At 45.5% G+C, this 12,898-nt stretch overlaps 1 protein-coding gene across 1 annotated transcript; it reads left to right on the forward strand.

Moving 5' to 3' along the window:
* The first annotated feature begins 9,142 nt into the window (after positions 1–9,142).
* On the forward strand, positions 9,143–12,191 carry LOC119271928. The gene is made up of 4 exons (XM_037553561.1): positions 9,143–9,211; positions 9,673–9,709; positions 11,435–11,700; positions 12,072–12,191. Exons 1-4 carry the CDS (start codon positions 9,143–9,145, stop codon positions 12,189–12,191), a joined length of 492 nt encoding a protein of 163 aa, XP_037409458.1.
* Positions 12,192–12,898: the final 707 nt, after the last annotated feature.

A 12,898-nucleotide genomic window follows, 5' to 3' on the forward strand; every position in this document is an offset into this window, starting at 1 on the left:
CAATGATATTCTCTTCCAGATAGAGATTCACAACTTGCTCAAACGTTTGGAGGCGACTAGCCCTGGATCTAGCAAGGCAATTGTAGAGGACACTCTCAGGAGCAAGAGAATGAAGAGTGGCGCCACAAGAAAGGCGTCCACAGCTGCTTGATGGATGGCCATCAGTCTTTTGGGTTGTCCTTATGGTCTGAGTTGTCAGCGCGGATTTGGTGGTGCCCGTCGTCCTCGGCCATGTTACTCTCGTTGGGTGTTTCTTTGCGACGTAGTAATGTGGGGGTTGGTGGTCGTTATGTGTTGGGTATGGTTGTCGGGTTGATCGCGTGTTTACGGGGTTGCATACCCCGTGAGTAGTCCACATATGGTTGGTTTGTATCGGTTTTCGCCCGGTTTTCCGTTGATTAACTAGGAAACTCTCTTCTTCTTAATTAATCGATGAGGCAAATCTTTTGCCTCTGTTTCAAAAAAACAAAAAATACCAAGCACCACTGACTACTAACATCCGGGCTAACCATAAGTATTATGTCCTTATTTTCATGTCTTGCATGCATATTTTGCAAACCACGCCGGTTATGAGGATGATAACACCAATGGAGCAGCATGGGAGCGAGGTTTACACGCGTGTCATGTTCGAGATATTTGGAGAGGTGCCGTACGAGGCAGGGTGATACAAGTTGAAGAGGAGAAAGGATATTTGGAGAGGTGCCGTACGAGGCAGGGTGATACAAGTTGAAGAGGAGAAAGGCGTAAAATACCTACCTGAGTCATTGCAAATGGTGCCGTGTGGTGTAGGAGGTTCAAGTGCGCGATGGGGGATCAGAGTTTAGTTGCAAGTGCGGCAATTTCGAGCATATTGTGTTGCTGTGCTTCCATGATGTGAAGGTACGACACTCATGGCATGTTTTTTGCCCTGAGCGTTGCATGCCATTCGGTGCATAGCTGATTGTGATACTTGCTGGTCGGGTCCTCGATTTGCTGCTGAAAAGGTAGACCAGAGATGCGAGAGATGTACTGTAGGCGCACTTGGTGCAGTTGCAAAAGGATCAGATTTCGCATGTATCAATCACATACCAGCATTGCAGCCTGTACAAACACGCCCTAGTGCTTGTCCGCCTAGGAGATGCAAACCACTACGCGTATGAGGACCGGCCTGAGAATAATGTGGTACCTCTGTAAGATGTTGCATGAAGTATCCTGTGATGTATGCCCGGGGGCAGCGATGCCAAAGAGAGTGCCATCAGTAATTTGACTAGCCTATCTGCACCATTACAGTAACGCAAGGTTGGGCGACCAACTAGCAGCGATGACGGGGCATTCAGAAACTAAAATGAAGAAAAACCTCGGCGAGGCAGATGATGGTGGCACCAGCAAGCGCACTCGTGCTGCACAATCTGCGGGCAGTCAGGGCACAAGAGCATGACTTGTCCCCGGACAGGGGGGCGCCAAAGAAACTGAGGAAAGAACCAGCGTGCAGCAGTTGTGATGTAGGTGGCCACCGGAGGAACACTTGCAGCAATCCTAAGAGTAGGGTATATATAATGATTTGTAGAAAATTGTTATATCACATTTTCCTGTGTGGTGTGAGAATTGAGAACTGAATTTGTGTAACTATGGGAATGTGCTAGCTGAATAAACGTGTAACTTCAAGAAGCATAGTATGGCCAGTGGCGATGTGTGGGAACAGGGCTTTCGAAATGATTTTGCAGACCAGCCAAACAGCCCCAGGGCAACCCACGTCAAACTGGGTCGCCAGTACAAAACACAACTCCCGTCACTAGACGACCATCCAAACGACGTTACGGCACTAAGTTCTCCACCGTTAGTTCATTAAAAGCAACTTTGTCCCACAACTGACGCTGTGTCAGACCTCATAGACGTCCAACGGTGCACGATAACGTGACCAGGCGAGGACGAGCACTCCTCTGAATTTTCGGATATTTCATACCATTTTCAATCAAATGTCTATATAGAGATTCGACAGAGTAAATACCATTTTTATTCAAGGTCCATTTAACGTCATCCTTTTTGTCTGACAAAGCATAAGAAGCACATCCTCCTTTTATGTGTTTCCACAGCTTAAAAGAGTCACCAGTTAAGGTTCTTCCGAACTGTACTAAATCTGAACCTTTTTCCAAAACTTCTCTAACGGTTTTGTTTTTATCAAAGAAAATGTTATATAAACGAGGGAAGCTCTTTTTTAGAGCTGTGGGTCCAATCCACCAATCTTCCCAGAATCTCACAATTTTTCCATCTTCCACAATAAATCTGTAAAGAGAGAGGAAAAGATCTTTGTGTTTTAAGATCTCACGCCAGAACTGCGAATCACCCTTCCTTGCAGTGACTACATTTAAAATGTTGTTTTTCTGATATTTGTTATGAATAATGTCTTGCCAAAGTCCTTTAGAAGTAAACCGCTTCCAGTCCCCCTCCCTCCAATCCCAAACCCCGGGACACAAACCGCCCGCGTCGCAGCCTCCTCTCCTCCGACCTCTAGTGGGCGAAACAATGGCGCTCTCCCTCGCGCGCAGCCCGCACCCAGCCGCCACGGCGGCCCTCCCGCCCCCCCGCATTCAGGGGCGCATTTCCCAGTACGCCCCGCTCCTCCACTCCCCTCTCCGCGCCTACCCCGGCCTCCGCCTCCGCCTTCCGGCCACCGCCGTCGCGGCCTCCTCGCCCCCGGAGGCGCCGGCCGCCGATCCCGCGGCCGCCGCGGAGGGGGACGAGGAGCTGGGGGAGACGCGGCGGAAGCTCTTCGTCGGCAACATGCCGTTTACCTTCTCTGCCGCGGAGACGGAGAAGCTCTTCGCCGAGTGCGGCGTCGTCAAGGACGTCGAGGTGACACACACACGATGACACACACTCCCTCGCTAGCCCTACCTCGTCTCCCGTCTCTAGTCGCAGCCGCCGCCACACCTGCCGACCCCGGCGCAGCACACCCACCCTTGCGTTCGGCCACCATGGCGGCGGCGGCGGCCAGGCTCCACCCACCCACTTATCCAAAAAAACCACGTGTGATCCCCTCGACCTCCACGTTAACGCCGCCGTCGTGCGATCCCCTCGGCCTCCACGTTAACCCCGCCGGATCTCGCCTCCACGGGATCGTCGACAGTTCTGGATCGCCGCCGTCATGGGATATGAAAAGTCGATAAAGCCGCCGCCGCCGATCCCCTCCGGAAGACCCCGCCGACCCCGCCGGATCTCGCGTCCATGGTTCTGGATCGCCGCCGCAAAGCGGTTTCAAACCCAGGTATTTTTGATCTGGATTTGACTCAAAGCCTCATCAAGCTTGTGCCTGCTCCCCCCTTGGCTCGCAATCAATTGTTCGTCCTCCAGTGACCTCGCTGGCTCAACCAACGATGGAGTTTGTAGGTTGTTCGGTCAGTCCTACCATGCGTTTGTGCGAGCTTCCCATCTCATGTAACCACCACTACACCCACTTCCTATCCCATCGTGCTTGCTCATCATTGTTTCTTTCAGTTGTTGCATAGGTTAGATTCGGGTCTCCATGTGCCATCGTCTTACTTTTTCAAGGGATCTGCTTGACGTAATAACCGTTAAGGTATTGTGAGGATCAAAATGACCAGAATAGCAGGATCTACTCCACTCAATCAATCTCAGAGGAAGAAATAGAGTAATTTGTGGGTAATTTGATAGATCAGGAGGTAAGATACTCCGTCTTGAGAGAGTACAATAACTAGGGTTCTACTCTAGACTAGAATTTGGGGAAAATTACAACCTGCCTTCCTCCATCGGCGGGAGGGGCTAATATACCTGCTTTCCAGCTCAGCGCGGTAGAAAAACTACTGTTGCAACGGACAGTACACAGTAATAACTTGAGTGAAACAGTGAAGGGATCAGAGCCGTTGAACTTTCTCTTATCATCTCAACTGTTCATTAACTGAACCTTGTGCTTGTCTCCTGTCTTCAGTGTAGCTTCAGTATCGCCTGGGTTCTGGTCCTGACAATGCCGCCGCCATGACAACAGCCTTGTTCTCAAGGCGAAACAGTTTGTGACCAGGGAAAGTTTTGTTCATGAACGCAGCATCTTCCCAGGTTGCATCATCTGAAGCTAAGCTTTCCCATTGTACCAAACATTGACCAACTGGAGTTTTGTTCCGATTGACGATTCTTCTGTCCAACATTGCCACTGGAATTGTCTTGATATACCCTTCAGGCGTAACTAATGGAACATGAGGTAGAGGAATTGCTTTATGTCCAATATGTTTCTTGAGCTGGCTGATGTGAAAGACTGGATGTATGTTTGTACCCTCCGACAGGTGTAATTTGTATGAAACCTCTCCAATTCTTTCAATTATCCTGTATGGACCATAAAACTTGGACCTCAGTTTCAGTGATCCTCTTAAACCGAATGCATTTTGTCTGTAAGGTTGTATTTTCAAATATACCATATCGCCAGTGGCAAACTCTCTTTCAGTCCTGTTTTTGTTAGCAAAGTGTTTGATTCTGCTCTGCGCATGTTCCAAGTTGGCTTTCAATCTTTGCATCATGTGTTCTCTTTCAGTGAGTGTCAATCTTGCTTCTGGAGAAATTGTTTGTTCCAAGGTAAATTCCCCTATCTGTGGTGGTTTGTACCCATACAGAGCTTGGAAGGGGGTGCACTTGAGTGAGGAGTGGTAACTGGTGTTGTACCATAGTTCTGCTAATGGAAGCCATTTCATCCATTTCTTTGGTTCTTGAAATACCATTCCTCTTAGATATGCCTCTAAGCACTGATTTACTCGCTTTGTTTGCCCATCCGTTTGGGGATGAGATGTTGTGCTGAACCTGATCTTGACACCAAAAGCAGTGAATAGTTCTTGGTATAGTGAACTTGTGAAAATGCTATCTCTGTCAGAAAGAATGCAGACATGAATGCCATGTAGTTTAACCACATTATCCATTAGAGCTTCAAATACAATCTGTACTGTATAAGGATGTGCCAGAGGAATGAAATGAGAATATTTGGTCAACCTGTCTACCACCACAAGAATGACTTCTTTTCCTTGAGAATTGGGCAAAGCAGTAATGAAGTCCATTGTGATGTGAGCCCAGGCCATGTCAGGGACAGGTAATGGCTGTACCAGTCCTGGAGGGTGTATGTGCTCTATTTTTGTGAGTTGACACACAGGGCACTGCTTGATAAACTCCTCTATGCACTTTTTTAAGTTGGGTCAATAAAAAACTTTCTTGATTTTGTAATAAGAAGCCTTAATGCCTGAGTGTCCTCCCATTGTAGAAGAATGGAATGATTGCATAAGTTCTTGTCTAAAGTTTGTACTGGCTCCCACATAAATTCTGTTCCTGTACTTAATCAGTCCATTGTGGAGAGAGAATTTTGGTTGGGGAGTAGTGTCAGCAGCTATTTTCTTTAAGAGCTTGGAACTGTCTGGATCTCCCACATAACTGGCTTTCACATCTTCAGTCCATGTAGGAATGACCAAGGTTACATTGTTGCACTGCATTGCCTTGCTTGTATATTTCCTGGATAAGGCATCAGCTACCACATTTTCTTTTCCTTCCTTATACTTAATAATGTAGTCATACTCCAACAGTTTAAGCAGGAGTTTGTGTTGGATGCCTTCTGTCAACCTCTGTGTGGTCATATATTTGAGAGAGTGTTGATCTGTGTTTATGACCAGAGCATTTCCCCATATATAATGTCTCCACTTCTTAAGTGCCTTTATTATTTCCATTGCCTCTTTTTCATAAATGGGCTGAGCTGCTGATTTTGGACCCAAGCTCTTGTTGAGATATGCAAGTGGTTTTCCTTGTTGCATGTGAACAACCCCAATCCCCGTGGCACATGCATCAGATTCAATTGTAAAAGGGAGAGAAAGATCAGGCAGTGCTAGAATAGGACAACTACTCATGTCCTGTTTCAGCGTTTGGAAAGCTTGGCTTTGTGGAGGCCCCCACTGAAATGCACCTTTTTTGAGCATATCATGTAGTGGTCTACATATTCTTTCATAATCTTTCACAAATCTCCTGTAGTATCCAGTTAATCCTAAGAATCCTCTTACTTTGTTGACATTCTCAGGTTCTTTCCAGTCCAATACTGCTTGGATCTTTTCAGGATCAGTTGCCACTCCTTGTTCTGAAATGATGTGACCCAAATAAGAGACCTGACTTGTAGCAAAAGTACATTTGGATATCTTCACATATAATTCATGTTTCCTAAGCATTTCCAATGTTCTCTAAAGATGTCTTATGTGATCTTCCATGGCTTTACTGAATACCAATATATCATCAAAGAAAACCAATACGAATTTCTTTTCTCTGGGTTCCTGAGTTTCTTCACATACTTGATTCATCAAGCATTGGAAAGTTCCTGGACCATAAGATAGACCAAAAGGAACCACTGTGTACTCGTAATGACCCATGTGTGTTCTGAAGGCTGTTTTAGGTATATCTTTAGTGGCCATTCTAATTTGATGCTACCCAGACCTGAGGTCTAGTTTGGAAAATACCTTTGTTCCATGCAGTTCACTTAATAAGTCTTCAATGATTGACATTGGAAATTTATTTTTCACTGTGATTGCATTTAGTTCCCTGTAGTCCACACACAATCTCCATCCACCATCCTTTTTCCTGACCATGATAGCTGGTGAAGAGAAATGACTGAAAATCTGTTGCATTTCTCCCTTTTTATTAGCTATTTGATGATTTCTTCCATTGCATCCTTTTGGCAGTGTGGCACTCGATAGGGTCTCAGGTTTGGTGGTTTAGCTCCTTCCCGTAATATGATTTTGTGATCACAAGTCCTCTTGGGAGGAAGCTTTTCTGATTCCTCAAACACATCAGCAAACTGCTGTAACAAAGGTTGTAGTGCTCTTGGGGGAGGAGAAGGGTTGTTGTTGTTGTTGTTGTCAGTTTGAACTTGTTGGATGTTTAAGATGTATCCCATTACTCCTTTCTGCAATAGTTTTTCCATTCTGGCAACAGAAATTACACAATTTTTCTTGGGAATAGTATGATCCTGTAGCACTATTGCTTGTCCTTGCTTGGTCACCACTAGTAGCCTCTCCACTAGATCCAAACAAATTGGACTGTATTTGTATATCCAATCAGCTCCTAGAATGATGTCATATGTAGCTAAATCTAGGACCTTGAATGTGCTGGAAAAAGTATGACCTTGTGTTTTGAAATCTAGTTTTGGAACTTGAGAAGTAGCAATTAACTTGCCCCCACCAGCAACTATGACTTTTCTGGGTTGTATTTGTTGTTTGTAACAATTGCATTTAACTGCAAAGCCTGAACTCATGAAAGTGTCTGATGACCCACTGTCAAATAATGCTGTGGCCTTTTTGCCAGATATGTCTATTATCAAGGAAAAGGTGTTTGGGCCAGGAGTTCCTTCTGCAGCATTAACAGAGATGTGCATAGCTCGATATGTAGGTTTTTGTACATTGTTCTCAGGTACTTTCTCTTTGTCTGGTGTATTTGGCGCTGTGATAGGTCTGATTAGGAACTATATTATCTTCAGTGCTATCACTGTCTTCATTCTCATCCACTTCTTGCAATATGTGCAGTGTTTTTCCAATTTTGCACTTGTGTTGTCTTGACCATGGCTCCCTGCAGTACCAACAAGCTCTGGCATCCTTCGGAAAAGGTACAATGTACTTTTCTTGAGCTGGTACTTGAACTTGTAGTGCAGGAGTAGTAGCTTTGTATTGAGGTGTATAATTCCTGGGCTTGTAGCTAGTTGGTGGCTGAATCTTTCTGGCAGCTGCAGCTTTCTCATATACCTTAGCATACCAGTATGCTTCTATGATGCCATTAGGTTTTTGTCCACACACTTCATGTTTAATATCAGCCTTGAGGCCTCCAATGAAACAGCTGAGCCGGAAATTCTCTTGCAAACATGGATGATCTCTTTTCACCAAAGCAACACAGTGTTCAAAACTGTCAATATAATTTGCTACAGAATTGGTCTGATGTATATTTTTCAATAATTCCACAGCTTCATGCACACTTGCTTCGGAGAATCTATCAGATATCATTTGAGAAAATTGTTGCCAAATAACCATTTGCCAAGGAACACAAATATTTTTCAACCAATTTGAAGCTCGACCTTGTAAATGACCTGTAGCTAAGTTGACCCACTGATCATATGGAGTGCCAGACATGTCAAAAAACTTTTCACAAGCAATCAACCAACCAATAGGGTCCTCTCCCTCAAACAATGGAATTTCCAGTCTTGGACCCTTGAGAACTGCTTCAGCAAAGTAAGAAGGACCTCCCAGTTGTGTAGCATATTGGTTTCTTTGTGCATCATATAATTGTCCTGTAGCTTGGTACACTGGTGGTTGAGGAGGACCATTTGTAGAAATGTTGATATATTGGCCTGTTATCGGGTTATAAGTATGAGGTGGAGTATACAGAGGAGCAGTGATTGGGGCAAAATAATTCAGTCTGAACTGATTTTGGAGAGGAATGTCCTGTTTTTTCTCCATGGATGTGCGAGTACTTTTAGTAAACAAACTAACATTTGGCAATCCTGATGTTACTCCTGGTACAGATGTCATCGGAACTGACCCTGGCTTAGTAAATTCCTGGTTCAGGTTTCTGTTGGTTTGTGGCTGTGAAAATATTGTCTGATCTGGAATAGAGACCCTTGGTGGTATATTGATCTGCGGATAGCCGGTACACATTGGTGGTGGGGCGCTGGGTGTGGCCATTTCAGTTTTCTGATTACCCAGAGACATGTTTTGCAGTATGAGCTGCAGTGTTTTCTGAATCTCTGCGTTCACATCCGTCAGCTTGGCTTCCACTCGTGGCATGGTCACCACCTCTGATCTTAACTGTTGCACTTCCGAGCGTAATTCCTTCAAATCAGAGAGCTCAGCCCATAGTTCAGATACTTCGGTCTCTAGTCTGTCCACTGTGATCTGAACCTTGGCACGTGTGTCAGCCATCTTCAGATCGGATCGGTGCGAGAGACGGGCCAACTATCTCGTCCCAATTAGCTCCGATCTGGACCCAACTCCTTGGCTATGAGTAAGAGGATTAGGGATTTTACAGGAATCCCAACCTGACCTTCTATTTCACGCCACCACTGGCACACGGATCGGCTTCAAGGACAGGAATTTTACCGTGAGGGGAAGATCCCCAAGCAACCTTCCCGGACTAGCTGATTTGTGCCCGAATGAACGCCGCCACCACTTTTGCCGCCACAGTGTTCACCACCGTCACCGCGAACAGGGAGGGACGGGAGGTATTTTACGAGAGAGCCCAAGCCCTCGTCCTCCACTGCTCGATTCTCCACCACAGCGTCACCGTCGCCGAGAAATCGACTGGCTACTGATACCTTTGTGAGGATCAAATTGACTAGAATAGCAGGATCTACTCCACTCAATCAATCTCAGAGGAAGAAATAGAGTAATTTGTGGGTAATTTGATAGATCAGGAGGTAAGATACCCCATCTTGAGAGAGTACAATAACTAGGGTTCTACTCTAGACTAGAATTTGGGGAAAATTACAACCTGCCTTCCTCCGTCGACGGGAGGGGCTAATATACCTGCTTTCCAGCTCAGCGCGGTAGAAAAACTACTGTTGTAATGGACAGTACACAGTAATAACTTGAGTGAAACGGTGAAGGGATCTGAGCCGTTGAACTTTCTCTTATCATTTCAACTGTTCATTAACTGAACCTTGTGCCTGTCTCCTGTCTTCAGTGTAGCTTCAGTATCGCCTGGGTTCTGGTCCTGAAAGGTATTCAGATTTTCGCCAGATCTACACGTCAATATCTTCTCAGTGCATCTACAAGCTCATTAGTCAGTACTTTCAACCATTCTAACATGTTTCAGTTCTAGCAGCATGCAGGTGGCTCTAGAGGGGATTACGTCATAGACATGCTGATCAGGTACATGGCCGAGTCGTCCGCAACCCGATTCTTGAATCTGCCTCCTTGAGCTGATTCATGAGATGTAAATTTTCCGACTCCCCTTCTAATTTTCAAGCTCTCATCATGTTACGAACTTGCCACTAGAAACATGATTGTTGCATTCATCCACGCACATCTATCAGGGCATTAAGCACATATATCAGGGCATTAAGCTAAACTTAGCTTTTGAAGTGCATGTTAGTAAGATTTGTAGCAGCAACAAAGCCTACAACAGTCATGTTCATGCTGATTGGTCCCTTGTATATGTCAGCAATGCATCTGTTTTTGGTTTGCATTAGATTTGTATGAACTACTTAATTAGTATTGAGTCTCAATGGCATCTTCTCTTAGGAGCAATTGACGGGGGAGATCCTAGCATTCTACATTTGGGGAGGTTTTCAATCTTTTTCTGTAGAGAAATTGATCCAGTCCTGAATATTAGATTAGTCTATTTTACAAGGTTGAGAGTAGCTCAAAAGATTCTCATAGATTCTCTACCTTTGCCCTCATGAAATAATTCTAAAACCAAATAGTGATGTCAGGTGTAAATTCCATGAACAATAGTTGGTTTCTATAGTTATTTGTCAAATTTTTCATCATAGGGTTCTAGGATTGGTGACTAAGCAGGGTTGTTTTCTTTCTTTAATACATACAGGATCAGGTCATAACAATGTATTTTTAATGATCATACCTTTAAATGTCACATGAAAATAGAACATATCCTAACTTTTCTAACCATTTTCTGTTATTTGCTTGAGGAACAACCAACATGAATATTTGTATTTAAGCTCCCAACAAAGTTACTACTGTTGTCACAGAAATATAGTTATGTTGTATGTATACTTAATTTCCCAAGATGTAGATTTTCTTCTTATCTTACATGTTATTATTTTTTCTTTTTCTGCTTGTGAAAAAACTTAGTTTAAAAAAATAGGTCCTCATTCTAAAGGAGTAACTTCTTGGACCAGCAGTAGATATTGTGTCTGGAAGGACGAGGAGCATTGGTTCATATTTTCTCTGTTGGCCTTGTGTTTGTTTACCGATTATTGGCTTGACATGAAGATTGATCAGGTGCATGGATGTCATGTGCATGTTCTTCTTAGTTTCAATACACTTTAACTGGATTATACTTCAAGTACTCCGAGTACTTGCTCTTGTAAACCGACAGTACATTTTGTTTGCATTTTAACCCTTGTTAGTATGTTTTCCAAGCTACATGGCATGTTGCAATTCTCTTCGGAGTCAAACCCTTGGGTGGTGACGACGGTGATTACGACGACGGGTTGTGGGCCTACCAGAGGGTGCGGCAGGCGGCAGTGCAAGGCGACTCATAGTGGGGCGCGGGGCCGATGCTCGCAGCAGTGGCGGGAGTGAGCATGGTGTAGGCAGCTGCCAGATGTGGTGCGGGCGGTAGCCGGCGTGGACACGTAGATGTTCATCCGAGACGCACGGTGAGTATTCTCCACATGATGGTCTAGCTATTACAAATTAACCAAGATCAGTAGGACTAAAAAATACATGTTTGACACTATTTGAGATGGTCCCTCAAACAGACACGCCGCCACACCTGCCGACCCCTGCGCAGCACACCCACCCCTGCGCTCGGCCACCGCGGTGGCGACGGCCCAGCTCCAGCGCGCCGGCGACCGCGGCGGAGGCCCCGGAGGCGGTCGTCGGGGCGGGCGGCGCGAGGTGGGAGCCGATGGGCGCGCGGGAGTACTACGACTACCGGCGGGCCATCTACGGCGACATCACGCACAAGGCCATCCTCGTGGACGCCGCCAGCACCCTCCTCGCCCCCACCGAGCCCATGGCCCAGGTCGGCCTATGCCCTTCCCCCATATACCGCAGCTCCAATTCATGTTCCTCTGTTTGTTCCACTCGATTCTGATGGCCGTTCCCATGGTTGACGGAGGCCTGCATGTTTTCTATGCGGTGCACACGCTGAGACAATGCGTGGCATTTGGATCGACCTGATCCGTGCTCCTGTAGACCGTTCCGTTCGTGTATGTTCGTAGATTCGGGTTGTGAGAACCTGGGCAGATTTGTTTCTGCTGTTCATTTCTGGGTTGTGTGGATTTGTTTCTCCATGCACAACGAATTACTGACAAAAATCTCCATTTCCTCTGTTAATTGGGTATGCATACGGTGGTTTGATTAATATGGCTTGTGTTCTGAATGTTAATTCAGGTGTACAGAACAGTAGGCGAAAAGTATGGGGTGAAGTACTCGGAGGATGAGATCTTGATGAGGACCTCGAGGCCTCGGAGAGCCCCTCCGAACAAGACACGCACGGGAGCTCTGCCTTGATGGGGAAAGCAGCGGAGTTGGTACAGTGGCGAATGTGGGCGGGGTCGGCCGTGGAGGGAGACTTGCTGGTCGGAGCAGCAGGAGCAAGAAGATTGAGGCGGTTCAGGTTTGTCTCTATCTTCCTCCCCCCTCTCTTTCCCCCCTTGTCTCATGGATGAGGTCGTTGGTGCATGCAAGGAGTGGGTCGAACACGAATCGTAGCAAGAGCGAGGAGCTGGACGTGGTTCATGATTTGTCTTTAGTTCCTCTCTCTCTCTAGATCTCTAGACGTGGGTCTTTTTGTCCATATACTGAACCATGAAGTTGTAAGTTCATGTTCTTTATATTTGTACAGATATTTAACTGCATTAGTGAATGTTCTGGGTCTGATACAGCAGCTAAGCTTAGGTGATTCCTCATGTTCTATGTGGATCTCATAGAAAATAGAAATCCTAATTTCTAAAAATAGATCGAATCATGTATATATTTGCAGGGCAAGACAAGAACATTAGTTGGATCCAGAGTATCGAGATTGCAGAGGACTCAACAAAGGGTCTGTACTTATTCTATAAATTCAGTATCAGGTTAGTGCCTCTGTTTAGTGATTATATAGAGCTACCTTTTGAACTTGCAGAAACTGAATGCATATAAGAATCGAGGACCTTTACAGTGGATGCATGATGATGATCATCCACCGAGCAGCATATCATCTTGGAAAAGCAGATGCG

Source organism: Triticum dicoccoides, chromosome 3A (genome assembly GCF_002162155.2).
Source record: "Triticum dicoccoides isolate Atlit2015 ecotype Zavitan chromosome 3A, WEW_v2.0, whole genome shotgun sequence".
NCBI classification, from domain to species: domain Eukaryota; kingdom Viridiplantae; phylum Streptophyta; class Magnoliopsida; order Poales; family Poaceae; genus Triticum; species Triticum dicoccoides.